The 14,410-nt window shown below is 40.5% G+C and overlaps 1 protein-coding gene and 1 non-coding gene across 2 annotated transcripts in view; both read left to right on the top strand.

Moving 5' to 3' along the window:
- Positions 1-297: 297 nt before the first annotated feature.
- LRRC43 (leucine rich repeat containing 43) overlaps positions 298-14,410 on the top strand; it is a 30,655-nt gene continuing 16,542 nt past the window's right edge. The window contains exons 1-4 of the mRNA XM_012542436.2: positions 298-624; positions 8,461-8,721; positions 11,486-11,596; positions 13,658-13,797. Coding sequence (XP_012397890.1) covers positions 526-624; positions 8,461-8,721; positions 11,486-11,596; positions 13,658-13,797 — 611 coding nt within the window. The 5' untranslated portion in view covers positions 298-525. The remainder of the gene's footprint in view (positions 625-8,460; positions 8,722-11,485; positions 11,597-13,657; positions 13,798-14,410) is intronic.
- On the top strand, positions 13,308-13,412 carry LOC111719267. Its single transcript, XR_002769470.1, has one exon. It is a non-coding gene; the product is annotated as a U6 spliceosomal RNA (small nuclear RNA).

Genomic DNA, 14,410 nt, shown 5'->3' with positions numbered 1-14,410 from the left:
ACTGGGCCGGGCTGGCCCAGCTAACAAGTGCGTTGGGAACGGTTCTGATCCTAGACAGAACATGGGAGAGGTCCGTGCTTCCTGGTTCCACCTCGAAAGTCCAGGACCTTGGCCAGAGGATGTTGCCCAATCCTGTGGACAGCCCAAGGCGTGGTCTCCTCCAGCGCTTCTGTGCAAGCGGGCCAGAAGGGAGGTGGGGATGAGCGACGCGTTTACTGTTGCCTGGCAACGCACTCCCGCCAGTATCTCTGCCCCGTCCCTCTTAGGGCCTCGCGCCCCATCCCCGTTGGGCTTCTCGCCCCCCCCCCCCCCCGCTTCCGCACCTGGGGCTCCTACTTCCCGCTCCCTTAAGCCTCTCTCCCTTTCCCTCACGGGACCTCGTCCCCTTCCCCATTAGGACCTCGCTCTCTCTTCCCCTTTTTAAGGACTAGCGCCCTCCTTTCCCCAGGCCCCGCCCCCTCCCCGCGCGACCTTCCAGGTCCCCGTCCCCGCGGGGCCTTGTGGCCCTTGTGCCCCCTCCCCATCATGGAGACAGAGCAGGGGCCCGTGACCGTGAGCAAGACTTTCCATGAGCACCTGCGGCAGCTGGGTCTGCACGAGTTCCCGTGCGGGGTGGGCAGCTGGGTGAGCCGGGGAGAGGAGCTGGGCTTGAGCGAGGGGGACCTTGGGCCCCGCCCTGGCAGAAGTGAGATCCCCCCTGGGGGGGGGGGGCGTGCTGTGGGCCAGTGATACCCGCCCACTCCCAGCTTAGTCCCTCTCCCACATGCCCCTCGGGTCGGGCTCAGCCCCCTAGGACAGGGCTCTAGTCTCCTTGGACCAGGAGTGGCTAGAAGCTATAATCCCGATAACGGGTCTCTGAAGCTGTAAACCCCCACCCAGGGAAAGGCTGTCAGCTTCCGCCATGAACGGGCAGCCCTAAGTGGGAAAGGACCCCAAGCTCCCGACAAAGTGTGGGACCCCCCCCCCCACTGTGGGACAGCTCCCGGGGACAGGTCAAAGCTTGTAACGCGATGGGAGGACTGGCCCCGGTACAGAATTTGTGGCCAGACTAAACGACTCCCCTCCTATGACATTGGAGAGCTCCGGGGGCCAAGAAAAGGCTTCCCTCAGCGTTTGCAAGGCTCCCGCTGATTGCTCCAGGGCTTGGGAAGGAAGCCTTGGTATTGAGAGACCTTGTTACTCCTAGGGACGTCTCCCAGCTCTGCCGCAAAGGATTATGTTTATAAAAGGACTCTGTGATTTAATAGGGAGTTTGCGACTCTGGTAGAGGGGCTACTGTCCCCCACCTTCTGCAGCCTTCCTCACCCTGTACAGAGCTTGCACCCGAGAAAAGTGTAGCACTTGTAACCATGATACAGAGTAACCAGCCTTGGCAAAGAGCTGCTAGAGCCAATGAAAGGTTCTCTGCCCTGTTCAGAGCTCATAATCCCCTGAGAAGAGCTTGTAAAACAGAGTTTGTAACTCTAGGAGAGGACTCTCAGTTTCCAGTACACAGTTTGGTCTGTACTCCAAAATTGTTTTATAAAACAAAGGGGAAAAGTGGAGGGTAAGAGGCCAGGGGCCAGGATAGAGCTTCCTACCCTGGGGAAAAGGGTCTTGGGAAAGGGTTCTTAGCTCTAGTAACCTCAGTATAAAATGTGTAGATCCAAGAAGGGGGCTCCAGGTGAATCTGGATAAAGGATTAAGTTTGTAACTCCCAAGAGTGGGCTCTTAGCTTCAGTGCAAAGCTTGCTAGCTATTTATTTATCATTTATAAATATCTGTTAATTTAATCATTAATACAAGCTTTGTGCTTGGTCAAACACTGTGCTGTTTCTACTCTCAAAGTTTCTACTCTCGGGAGCTGGGGATTCTAAGAGATAGAAATTGAGGTTTTTTGTTTTATTTTTAAAAGCTATAATATTACTATAGAAATTTCTAACTCCTTTATATATCATTTCATAATCATGTCAATATTGTAGTATGTATTACATATACCAGTATGATATAATTGTAATAGTGTGTTCATAGTCATAATGATATCATTTCCTTTATAGTTGGGGGTGTACTTTGAATGGGATTGTACCATAAACTTCATAACGCACAAACTTTATAAAAACAAAATTCTAGTAAGTTAAAATGAGTAGCTGATTTGGATGTAAAAGATGATACCATAAGCAAATGAGGGGAGCATGGGATGGTCTACTTGTTAGATTTGTAGATAAGGGAAGAATTTATGATCAAACAAAAATAGAAAGTATTACAAAAGTAAAATGGATAATTTTGATTACAACAGATTTTAAAAGTTTTTGTCAATGCAGCCAAGATTAGAAGGAAAACAGGAAACTGGAGGCGGGGTGGAAATCTTATAGTAAGTTTCTCTGATAAAAATGGCCTCATTCTCAACTATACGATAATTCAAATTTATATGAGTGCAAGTAATTCCTCAATTGATAAATGATCAAAATATATGAACAGGCAGTTTTCAGATAAAGAAATTAAAGCTATCCATAATCATTGGGAAAAAAAGGTCCATTCTTCTTTTTCTTCTCCTCCTCCTCCTCCTCTTTCTCTTTCTTCTTCTTCTTCTCCTTCTCCTTCTCTTCCTCCTCCTTCTCCTTCTCCTTCTTCTTCTCCTCCTTCTCCTCCTCCTCCTCCTCCTTCTCTTCCTTCTTCTCCTCCTTCTTCCTTATTTTTTTTGGTGAGATTACTGGAGTTCAATGTCCAGGGTCACAAAGCTAGTAAGTGACAAATATCTGAGACTGAATTTGAACTCAGGTTCTTCTGACTCCAGGGCCAATGCTCTATCCACAGCGTCATCTAGCAGCCCCTGAAGTTCACTATTTGATTCAAGATCTATTTATTTTCTACTCTGTAGCATTATATTTAGTTTGCTTGATAAGTTATTCTCATTTGTAAGCCTATTTCATTTACCTTCTAGAATGTTATTCCAGATTCTCTCTTCCTTTATAATGTAGCAGCTAAATCATGTGTAATCCTAATTGTAATTTCTTTGTGCTTGAATTTTTGCTGTTTGCAGTGATTTTTCTTTGACCTGAAGCTCTGGATTTTGGTTATAGTGTTCCTGGGAGTTTGTGGTTTGTTTTAGGAAGTGATCTATGGATTGTTTCCATTTCTACTTTACCCTGTAGTTTTAAGAAATCTGTTCAGTTTTCTTTTAGGATTTCTTGAAATATGATGTCTAGGTTCTTTTTCTGATCATGGCATTTATGTAGTCTAATGATTATTACATTTTTTTTCCTCAATCTGTTTTCCAAGTCTAATAAGGATTTTTGTTTTGTTTTGTCTTGTTGATGCTATAAGATACTTTATTTCTATTAATCTTTTGATTTTGTTTTAACATTTCTTGTCTCATGGAGTCATTGGCTCCTTTTTGGCACTTTGAATTTTTCAGGGAGTTTGTTGTTTGGCCAACTTTTTTTTTTTTTTGCTTATAATGCTTTTTAAAAAATTTTACTCATATGGATTCTACTAGACTATGAGTTTTTTTGAGAGAAGGACTGCCTTTTATCATTTTATCTCTCATCACTGGCACGTAATAGGCATTTAATAAAAGTTTTTTGAATTGAATTCTCAATAGAGCAGATAATAGAAGAATAAAGGAGAAGGGGAAAGATATACAAATGTAAGAAACAAAATATCTTACCAAGAACTCCACTGACTCACTGATGAATGCAGGAAAGATTTATTTTACATTCTTGCAAGAATGGGTGTCTAGACACACTTTTGAGACTGCAAAAGCAGCATTTTATTTCCTATCTTGAAGCACAAGTCCCTCCCCTGATTCCCCATTAATTGAATGCTATAGAAGTTACATGACATGAATCTCCATTACATAGCCAGTCCCTTTGGGCAACCTTTTGATTGAGAAAAAAAAACTTTTTATTCTCTTCCCAATTCTTTCTTCCATAGCTTTTATTTCCCCCCATTTTTTCCTTCTAGCACTCTATTTTCACTTATAGAAACATTAAAATTCCATTTTTAACCTTTTGCTTCCACAATTCCAGTAATGCTACTAAAATTAGTGCCAGAGGTCTGTTTTTCTTTAAAGATTTGCTTGTAGCCATTTAGGAGTCATTCTTTTCTTCTGGATTTATGTCTTGAGCATCTCTGCCACCAGATAAGCTTTTTAAGGTGGTATTCTTTTTTGGTTTTCTCGTTCTTCTATCCTACTTCTTGACTTTGGAGTTTATGTTAGGTCCATGGCCTGTACTCCTGGAGAGGTCTGGGTTGGTTCCATTGCTGCTGTCTCAGAGTACTGAGTATTGTGGGCATCTTCAGGCAGGGGACCTGCAAATTTTCAATGCTCCCAAAGTAATTGGGTAAAGTCTGATTGCTTTTCTCCCAAGTTTCTAAGTTGAGTTTGGGTCTGAGAAACGGTGGGACCAAGTTGTAGCATCACTGGCTAACTGGGATCCTCTCCAGGTTCTCTTTGGTCAGAGATTCCCACTCTGATTATTCCTCTTCAAGCTTCAGATTAGGCTAGAAACTGGAACTGAGACAACACTGTTCCTGGGGTCTGAGCCACACTGCTGCTTTTTGTTTCCCTTAATATACTGCCTGGGGACCACTTCTGAACAGCACCCCTTGATATACAAACCCCACCTTCTTCAGCGCCCCCTGAAGGGACCCAGAACTGGGTAGTAAATGAAGTTGCCAGATGGCTTTGAGTCTCTGATGGGGGTTTAGGACCTCTTTAGTAAACAGCCTCTTGGGGGTGCCGAAATGCTCTGCATAGCTGCTTATGGCCGGACCCTGTCCTCTCTCCGTTATTATGCTGGCCTGGGTTGGAAAAATGACTTACTGTGAGTTTTTCCCTTCTGAATTTCCCCATCAGGATTCAGTCTTTCTAGATCTGTTTGAAAGGGTTTTGGGAGAGTGACATAAAAGGTACTCTACCAACTTGGCTCTATCGCAGAGAATTTCTTTGAAAGTCTGTTGAAATAATTTTGAAATGCTCCCAGTCCCAATAGGTGAGAATTGGGAGAATCCAGATACCATAGCATTGTATAGTTCTTTTACAGGCTCAGGAAAAGAGGCCCAACCTTTTCTGCATTGGTTTATTGAAATTCAAGCACCAAAGAAATTACAATTAGGATTACACATGATTTAGCTGCTACATTATAAAGGAAGAGAGAATCTGGAATAACATTCTAGAAGGTAAATGAAATAGGCTTACAAATAAGAATAACTTATCAAGCAAACTAAATATAATGCTACAGAGTAGAAAATAAATAGATCTTGAATCAAATTGTGAGTTTTATAGGACCGATGCATGCTTGGAACTGACAGTTAATTCTCTTTCCATCTATGGAATCATTTAGGGCTCATTCATATGTTCCCTAACTTCAATATGTCAAAAATCTGTGTTTTTGTTGGGGCTCTGTGTGATTTCCCAATTCAGATAGCAATCTTCTTTTTAGTGGATGGCATTTAGTAGCTGGCAAATGTGGCCTCCCCAAAAATCTGTTATCCCCCATCCATCCATCTGATGATGAACCTCTTTAGATTTAGCTAGATTGATTCTCAGTAAACACCCCCACTGGTTCTGAAAAGTCACACAGTCATAGCCAAAGCTTTTTTTCAGCTTGGTAGAATTAGGCTGTGCTTTGAGATTCTGAAATTGCGGCAATGCAGTGATGAAGCTTGCAGATAGTAATTTAACGTTGATTTTGTAGTTACTTCATGCCTGTATTTCTCCGCCAAATTGCAAAATCCTCAAAGAGAGGGAATTGTGACTTTTAATTCCCGGGCATTTTCCCAAGTAATCAACAAACTGTTTGACTCCCGTGTGGTGCTCAATCTCAACCAACTATTGATTTTCTTGCTCTCATTTTCCTTAAATCATAGTTTACTGTTTTCTTTTGGTTTTATATCAACTTCATTTTTTCATATATCCGTCCTTTCTTCTTTACTCATGAAGCTCTCTTTTGTACTGAAGAATACAAAAGGGAAAAAAAAAGATAGTTCCACAAAATCAACTACTTATAAGGCAGCTCAGGTGATGCTCCATATCTCTGCAAGGGAGGAAGTGCTTTTTCTTAACTCTTCTGCAAGACCGAGCTGAGTCATTATAATGACATATGATGTTCAGTTTTGTGCCTGTTGGTATTTTTTTCCATTTACATCAATGTGAGCATTGGTTTATTGGTTTTAATTACTTTTCTCTTTGTCATGTCATGTATGTTTCCTCATGCTTTTTTGAATTCTCCATATGTGTCATTTCTGATGGCATGATAATATTATGTTAATTATACTACAATTTATTTTGCTCTACCCCAATTGATGGGCATCTATTGGAGTTCCAATAGTTTGCTAACATAAAAGATACTGCAATGAATATTTTCTATCCTTTATTCTTTTTTTTCACCTTTTTTGTTTTATTGATACCTTTTTAATTATCAGAATTGTTTTTTGGGGGAGGCAGTCAGGATTGAGTGAGTTGGCCAGGATCACACAACTAAAGTGTAAGTTGTCAAGTGTCTGAAGTCAGATTCAGGTTTTCCTGCCCCCAGACTCACTTTTTGATAGAACCTCCCCTTAGCTCCCCTCTTGTAACAAAGAAAAACGATGAAGTGAAACTCCAGGATGAGACGACCCTCTCGACGTTCTGTGGTCTCATGGTGCAAGTAACATTCTGTATACATCTACATTAAATACGTCTTTTAATTTTCTATTTAAATTTAATGTCTTTTGCATCACCTTCTCTTCCAGGTATTATCCCTTCCCTTTCTCTTACTCAGAGAGCTATCCCTTACAGCAAAACTATTGAGCAAAACTAAGCAAAACCATGGTAAATTATGACAGTGTATACAGTGTTCCACATCCATAGCCCACCACCTCTGCTTTGAAGAAAGGGGATGCATTTTCTGATTCCTTTTTCAGGAACAAACTTGGTCATCATTAGACACCATTCAATTTCTTTTGTTGCTGCTGTTCTTTCATCTTTATGTTTTTTTCCTAGTTTGATTTCCTTCATTTAAGAAAAAATTAGTTTCTATCTTTCCATACTTTCCTGTATTCATCATACTCATTGCATTTTCTAGCTCAATGGCATGCCATTATATTCTTATATCACTTGTTTAGCCATTTCTCATGATGAGCATCTACTTGCATTTAGTTCTTTGCTGCCACAAAGTACCGTTAAAAATGCTTTTCTCATTTTTTAAAATTATCCGATCTTGTTTCATTTTGTAAACCACCTATGAAATGCGCAGATAAAAATTCTGCACTGATCATAGAAGGTCTTCCTCGCCAGATAATCTTCAGAGACAAGTACCGGGAGGCTGCTGTTGCTAACAGTTGTTTTTAAGAAGAAAACCAAATTTTGTAACTGCTATCATGTTAAAATCTACCTCATCCGTATTTCTTGGTGAAGGCGAAGAATTGTTATAACAATTGTTAAAATGTTTAGTTTGGTTTCTTAAATTCCAGTTGAGTAATATATGTATGTGTGGATATGTATTTATAATGCATAGTACTATATAGTACTATATACATAGAACTTATAGTTTTGTTCACCTGCTTCAAAGAAGGGTGTCCATATATTCAATTTTACAAACATTTATCAAGAATCTATGCTTAGGTATCAACAGAAGTAATCAACAAACATTAAACCCTGACTGTGTGTCAAGCATTGACAGAAATACAAAGATAAATGAGGATCCTAGAACTACATTTATCATTTCTAGTTGACTGTTTGAAATGATTAGCAGCTATTGCTATGGGACAGATGGTACAGTGGATAATTGCATGCAAATTTAGATCCAGCCTGAGACATTTACTAGCTGTGTGACCCTAGACAAGTCAATTAATCTTGCTTGCCTCAGTTTTCTCATCTGTAAAATGAGCTGGAGAAGGAAGTAGTTTCCCATCTTACCCAGTCCCAAAAAAACCAACAAACAAAAGCCCCCAAACAAACAAGAAGTTGTTTGGCCAGCAGTTTCCTGTTGCTTCTAGCACAGGTTTCTCAACTGGGGATTTCAAGCTCATCTCCAATTGACTCCCAAACACTTCCCAGACTTTTCCCCTTCCTCTCGCATTCATCAGGAACACTATGTACTCGCTCCTGCATCTGGGATTCCCCTCTGTCTTTTCCCCTCAGCTTCATAAAATCCCTAACTTCTTTAAAAAAAAAAAAAGCTTTATTCAGAAGTCACCTCCACTAGCAAGCCTTTCTGGGCATCCTCTCCTTTGTGCTCTCTCCTTTCTGATATTACTTGGTATTTACTTTTCTAGGCTCTATACCTAAATTGAAGTCTTCTGGTTTTTTATTTAAACTCATTAAGGAATATGACTTTCTTACTTCCTAGACTTTAGGCTCTTTGAGGGCAGGAACCATATTACTCTACCTAGCAAAAGGCCTTTCCCACATTAGACTCCCAGGAAATACTCATCGTATGAATGGATATTGTCGATTATCAGTTTAAACTTACATGAACTCTCCTTTTTCGACCACAGAACAGAACTCGTTTTTCCTCTCAAAACTTGAAATCCTGGAAAGGTTCAATTCCTAAAATGCCAGATGATGTTCCCCCTGAAGAGGAGACTGTAAGTGCCCTGTTGAGACTGGTACAAAGTAGAAAGTCCCCCTGGACTCATCCCAAGGATGCGACCATGGAAGATCAATACCTGAGAGAGCTTGCCATCCACAACCCCCTCATCATTGAAGATGACTTCTTGTTCTCCTATTTCACATCTCTCCGAGTGGTGGACAAAGGGGTAGGTTCTGGAGACAGGAGATAGAGGTTAATAGTACAAATGGGGAGTCCTCCTTCCAGAAATTAGTGGTAATTTGAAGGACAAAGAAAGGGGAAATAAAAGGGAAATCTAGGGAGCTTAGAACACCAAGTTCTATTCTGCCTTTATAGTGAACTTGGAAATTTGGATTGAGGGGAAATAATGTTGATGACAAATTGAATAAGAAGGATTTTCCTAACATAATAGGCTGGACTAGGAGTTTTGGTCACTTCTCTCCAGGCCTCAGTTCCCCCCTCTGTAAAATGATTCAGTAACCTTTGAAGTCACTTGAGGGTTGGAACATATGCTCACCTGGTCCCGCTTACCCAGAAGAATGGGCTGCTTGCTTTGTTTGGCCATCATGAGTCTGTTCCCTAGATCCTTGGAGTAAATTCAGTTGTACATCCACCCACTGGATTCCTTCCCCACTCATCCTATTAATAATCCTGGTTTATGTGGCTCAACATCGTGGGAACAGGGACATTTTTCACACTTACTAATGAAAAATCCCTTCTGGTTGTGTAGAAATAGGGTCGAGCTTGTAGATTTTAGTGGCCAAGAATTAAATTAATGGCTCATCTTTATTTTGTTTCTGAATCAAGGTGATTTTTTTTTTAAAGGCATCTAGCTAGATAGATGCTATGTTTATTTCTTTTCTCTATTTTTTTTAATCTCTCCCATGGTTTTTCCCATTTGCTCTGATTTTTCTCTCCCAACATAACAATGTGTATTAAAAATAAATAAACTTAAAAAAAATATCAAATCCAATGAGTTACAAAGCAGCCGAATGCCGAGGTAACACTGTGTGTTGTTCAGGTTCTATTTGTGTCATTTTCACCACTTTATAAGTTTTCAAAATGGTTTATTTTTTTGGTAAAATTGATGATATAATTTTTTTTAAAGGCATGTAGGAAAAACTAAACTAGGACTAGTCCTGGGGAGAAATAGCATCGCCACCACCCATCTACTCACCCAGGAGGCTCTCCTCCCTCCCCCCAATCCACCCACCCCCTGAAATTTGTTAGTTTGGGCATAAGTGTGCATATGACATATATGGGCCCTGTTAGTAAATTAGACTAAAGTCTTCACTTTACATAATTATATTTCACATAGGATTGGAGAGAGAAAAATAAGGCAAAGTGCCTGCAAGGTACTTGTCAGCCTAATGAGAGGCAATAAATCTGTAAAGATAAAAGAACATGTACAGAGAAGATGCACAAAACAGATGGCAGCTGATGGACTTGTAAGAAACTAAAGCTCTGAGGAGGTCTTGCTGGGGGAAAGTTGTAGAATTATGGAAGAGAATCCTAATAGGGCAGCTACGTGGTACAATGGATAGAGCCCTGGCCCTGAAATCAGGAGGGACCTGAGTTCAAATCTGTCTGTCTCAGACACTTAACACTTCCTGGCTGTGTGACCCTGGGCAAGTCACTTAAGCTCAGTTACCTCAGCAAAAAAAAAAAAAAAAAAAAAAAAAAGGAAGAGAATCCTGATTACTGAGTCCAGAGATTCCTAATAGATTTCAGGGGCTCTATGAACTTGGTGTATGTATATATATTTATATTTATGCACACACAGAAATATAGATGCACATATAGTTATGTCTATGTGTATACATTTTTCTATTAACTTATGAAATGTAGGATTTCCTTCAATTATTTAAAAATATGATTGTATAGGATTCATCAGGTTGCCAAAAAGGGGTCTACAACACCAAAAAAGTGAAGAACCTCTAATCTAATCAACTTTTTCCTTTTACAAATGAGGCCCAAATATATAGAATATATATTTGTATATATAGATATATCTTTAGAATATATATGTGTATATATATATATATATAAAATCTTGCCCAAGATCATACATGAGTTACTGTGCGTGTGAGTCAGGGCTTGAAGCCCATTATTTCAGAGAACCTTTCATTGTGCAATATGGTTTCTTCATGACTACATATTAGTGGACTCTTTGAGCTGGGATGCCCTCCGTTGGGATAGGTCATGATTCTTCTGTCCCTTCTTGTTCTTGTATTTGTTTTCCCATAGTTCCCAGAGCAAGACTGGAATCTATATTGTATCATGGTCTCCTACAACAGTATCTAGGGAAACCCACGGCATAGTTCTCAGAATCATGTTTTTAAATGCATATAATAAAACATATAAGATTACAAAGGAAACAAATTACATTGAAATACAGTCGTCAAAATACTGGAAAAAAAAAAAAGACATTCACAGCCCCCATGTTGGGAAACCCTGTCCAGAGGATATATTATTGTGTTGAGGGCTTCATCTGTGTTGTTTGGCATTTTGAGGGGGTTGGTATAACATTAGGGGGGAATCCCTTGCTCTCACTACAGCATCCTTCCCACCATTTTTTCAGATCATGCATTTCCTGAATTATGTCTCGTGTACCTCTTCTTAACCGTTGGTTATCCCTGCAAATACGCTACAGCCGACTTTGGCCCTCCACATGTCCCTTGTCAATCTGGCGCTACTGATTTCTTTGGAGTTTTTTGTTAGAGTTTGTGGTATTCCAAAATTCATAGTCATATACACTCAAAACTGGGAGAATATGTTTGGAAGGACAGCTTTTTTATGCCAGGAAGCAGTTTGGGATCATTCAAAGTTCAGTGAGATTTCTTAACTCCACTTAGATAAGCAAGAATGTTATTTCGCCTAAAATTAAAAAAAAAAAATGATGGCACTGACTTGTGCTTGGGGAACACAGGCTGCCCTCCCATATCTTCTAGGTCACCCTGATTGATGAGGACCTGCTGAAGTTCCTGAAGCTTGAAGAGCTGATCCTGAGTGCCAACCGAATCAAGGAGGTAGATCCCATGAATCTGCCCCCAACTCTTAAGGTAATGAGTGGCTGGGATTCCACCAGTCTTTCAGAGCTGTGGAAAGCTGAACCCCAAACATGCAGAAGAGTATGGCCAGTGCCATTGGGCTGAATGCAATGGGGCATCTCTGGGTCTTTTCAAATGTGGGTGAGCCTATAAGTGAGCTTTTAAAAAGCCATTCCCAGATTCAAGTTTGGAGGCTAAATCCTCAGAATATTTGATTTAGTGCCAAGAGGGAGTGAAGAATGCAGTTCTGCAACACGCTGGGTAAGAGCTGAGCCAGAGTCTGGTGGAGAGACTTTGAGGAAGGAAGCAGAGCTCTCTCAAACTCCTGCCACTTTGGAGATCTTTCTAAATTCCCCCCATCCCCTTACCCCTTTGATTCTACCTGAGATCAGCCTTATTGCAAATCCAAAAATATGTGTTCCTATAGCCACAGTTCTCCCCCCACCCCTCAGTTTTTTTTGTTTTTCCTTAAAAATGAAAGCAAATCTCCCAAATCTTGCTATAGGGAGCTTTTCTCCCCAAATTCCTATTGGTCTTCCCCACAATGCCCTCCTCCTCATCCAAACAATAAAATATATTACAGAGGAGTTAGGGCACTTTCATTTCTTCAATAAATATTAAGTTGATATTATTTAACTATACGAGGATCAATTCTGATAGACGTGGCTCTCTTCGACAATGAGAGGATCCAAATCAGTTCCAGTTGATCAATAACGAACAGAACCAGCTACACCCAGAGAAGGAAAACTGGAAATGAGTGTGGACCACAACATAGCATTCCCACTCTTTCTGTTGTTGTTTGTTTGCATTTTTGTTTTTCTTCCCAGTTATTTTTACCTTCTTTCTAAATCTGATTTTTCTTGTGCAGCAAGACAACTGTATAAATATGTATACATATATTGTGTTTAACATATATTTTAACATATTTAACGTGTATGGGACTATCTGTCATCTAGGGAGGGAAGGAGGGGAAGAGTTGGAACAGAAGTTTTTGCAAAGGTCAATGTTGAAAAATTACCCGTGCATATATCTTGTAAATAAAAAGCTATAATAATAAAGAAGAGTAGAGAGGCAAAAAAAAAAAAGTGGGGACAACTAGATGGTTGCAATGGATATAGCAGTGGCCCTGAAATCAGGAGGACCTGAGTTCCAATTTGACCTCAGACACTAAATGCACCCCAGCTGGGCAAGTCACTAAATCCAATTGCCTCACCAAAAAAGGAAAAGGAAAAAAAGAAATTTTAAAAAGTATACTGTAGATCACCAAGCTAAACAGAGTATATGGAAAATATTTTTGTAATAAAGCTTAAAATCTGACTCAAAGCTGAAAAAAAAAGTTGATATTATTTACAGAGAGAACTAGGCTAGGTTCTGGGGATGGGGATTGAGGGGGAGCTATAAATTCTAGATAAGACATCATTCCTTCCTTCAAGGAGACTATAATACAAAAAAAAGGAGGATTAGGCTCTGTAATTAACATACACAATATACCCCATGACCAAGGGCCCTAACAAGGAAGGGACTCTGGACTCTCACAGACTTGGATTTATCCTGGGGAGGGGCCCAGAGCTGACCTTCCAGGAAGAGGGACTCAGTTTTGCTCTTCCTCTGTCTCTGCCCTCAATTCCAGAGAGAGATCTAAAATAAAACCTCGGGATAGTACATATAGAAGGTCTCCCCAGAATGTGTACATCCAAGGTCCCTTTTAGAAAAGGGCCCTCAGGTGTTCACTTCAGCAGCACATATACTAAAATTGGAACGAAAGAGAATATTAGCATGGTCCCTGAGCAAGAATGACACTCAAATTCGTGAAATATCCATATTTTTAAGGACAAATGTTTATAAATATAAAAAAGGGTCCTCAGTATGAGCGATGTCAACTGTAAATGTCCTCCCCTACAAAAGGCTCCCAGGTATTCATGAACCCATACAGAAACCAGAACACCTCTCCATAGACACCGAGGCTCCCCTTCTCTGAGAAAGTGCTAAAGCCTCAGACCATGAGAAGGAAGGAAAGTAGTTCTGTTTGCTTTTCCCTTCTGCTCACTGCCTCTGTGTTGCTCTTCTCCTCAGGTTCTGGAGCTCTATGGAAACCAGATGACCAGTATCCAGTGTCTGTGCTCACACCCCCCTCCAGCCCTCCAGCACTTGGGCGTGGGCCACAACAATCTTCTTGGCTACCTGGAAAGCCACTATATCACAGCCACTTACTGGTAACTGAGACCTCTTGGGAGGGAGTGGGGATGGCCTGGGGTGGAAAGGGGAGAGAGTAGGAGCCAGAGCTGGATGTTTCTTTCTTGGTGGATAAAAGGATTTGATTTGGGTCTTTTTGTTACTACCACTTCTTGGCTACCAGCTTCTCATCCAATCCCCTAAATGAGGGAAATCCAGAAAGCAATTACCGATTTAACATGAATTCTTTTTTAACCAATTAATCGCATCAGGCACTTTGCTATTTTTTCCCCTGGAAAGATACTATGACATATTACACATGTTTATTTGAGATATTCCTTATTTATTGAACATGCTTGTATTATATGGGGTCAGCTCTTATTTATGATCTGTGGTGGGTCAGCCATGGAAAATCAGAAGTACCAGGGCATGGTGCCTTGCCACACGCTCTCCAAATAGTGTGATAATGACATCTCATTTTAGGTAGAATTTCCAGGGCCTAATACCATGTAGTTTTTCCTCTTTCACATTCTAAGAAATTGTGTTTCAAGATCATCTCAAAAGGTACCTGGGCAAGTTGGTTTTTGTTTGTTTTATGAGTAGGTTGACCTTGAAAGGCCAGTCTCCATATTCAATAGAGGCCTGTTCAACTGA

This window comes from Sarcophilus harrisii, chromosome 1 (genome assembly GCF_902635505.1).
Source record: "Sarcophilus harrisii chromosome 1, mSarHar1.11, whole genome shotgun sequence".
NCBI lineage: Eukaryota > Metazoa > Chordata > Mammalia > Dasyuromorphia > Dasyuridae > Sarcophilus > Sarcophilus harrisii.
Note: the sequence above shows the minus strand (reverse complement) of the source record. Positions and strands in the feature narration are given on the sequence as shown.